Source organism: Colobus angolensis, unplaced genomic scaffold, assembly GCF_000951035.1.
Source record: "Colobus angolensis palliatus isolate OR3802 unplaced genomic scaffold, Cang.pa_1.0 Scaffold114, whole genome shotgun sequence".
Lineage (NCBI taxonomy): Eukaryota > Metazoa > Chordata > Mammalia > Primates > Cercopithecidae > Colobus > Colobus angolensis.
Genome location: NW_012112475.1, coordinates 878,981 through 880,006, shown reverse-complemented (window position 1 = coordinate 880,006; position 1,026 = coordinate 878,981). Strand labels below are relative to the sequence as shown.

At 54.8% G+C, this 1,026-nt stretch overlaps 1 protein-coding gene across 1 annotated transcript in view; it reads left to right on the top strand.

The window, feature by feature from the left end:
* Window positions 1-743, top strand: part of ZNF341 (zinc finger protein 341) — a 55,394-nt gene extending 54,651 nt beyond the window's left edge. The window contains exon 15 of the mRNA XM_011960539.1: window positions 707-743. Coding sequence (XP_011815929.1) covers window positions 707-743 — 37 coding nt within the window. The remainder of the gene's footprint in view (window positions 1-706) is intronic.
* The last annotated feature ends 283 nt before the right edge of the window (window positions 744-1,026 follow it).

Sequence of the window (1,026 nt, the reverse complement as noted above, 5' to 3'; positions counted from 1 at the left end):
GAGGCCGAGGCAGGCAGATCACCTGAGGTCAGGAGTTTGAGACCAGCCTGGCCAACATGGCGAAACCCTGTCTCTACTAAAAATACAAAAATTAGCCAGGTGTGGTGGCGCACGCCTGTATTCCCAGCTACTTGGGAGGCTGAGGCAGGAGAATCACTTGAATCCAGGAGACAGAGGTTGCAGTGAGCTGAGATCGTGCCACTGCACTCCAGCCTAGGAGACAGAGTGAGAGCCTGTCTCAGAAAAAAAAAAAAAAATTTGCTAGGCATGGTGGCCGGTGCCTATAGTCCCAGATATGCAGGAGGCTGATTTGGGAGGATCACTTGAGCCCAGCAGGTCGAGGCTGCAGTGAGCTGAGATTGTGCCACTGCATTCCAGCCTGGGCAACTGAGCAAGACCCTGTCTCAAAGATTTAAAAAAAAAGGAAATTGGGAACACCTATCCACAGAAAACGGTCCAGGACAACACCCCATGGGGGTCAGGGTTTGTACTCACTTGTGGGAATTCGGGATTGTTAGCCACCTCCAAATCCATTGTAATCAAGATCAGAAATTCCTCTCGCATGGGCATCTGGAGGCCATCAGTGTCCCCATGTCCAGTGCTTCCTCCTCCCCCTCAGCTGGTCCAGGTGGGAGGTGGATCGGGCTCATGAGGAGGCAGGAAGGAGAAAAGGGCCTTGACTAGTGTTTTCTGTTTATCTTCACAGCCACCCTTCTGGGCTGTCAACTCCATTTGATGACTGAATTGTTTTGAAGGCTGGCAGGTCCCTCAGTCATCTGTGTTGGAACTCAGGGCTGGAGCCCAGAGCCAGGCCCAGCTTCCCATGTCCTCAGGAAGGGTGTGAGGCGGCAGGAGGGACAGAGTTGATGGGGGTGAGGTGTGAAAGGGTACCGGCCTGCACAAAGGCCCAAGGGGGACTGGTGGGGACAGGAAGTCAGAGGGGATGCCCCTGGAGCTGGGCCTTGGCCTGGGGTGCTTTGATGGGTGGATGGATAGGGGAAGGTGTGCCGGAGGAGAGCAGGGCGT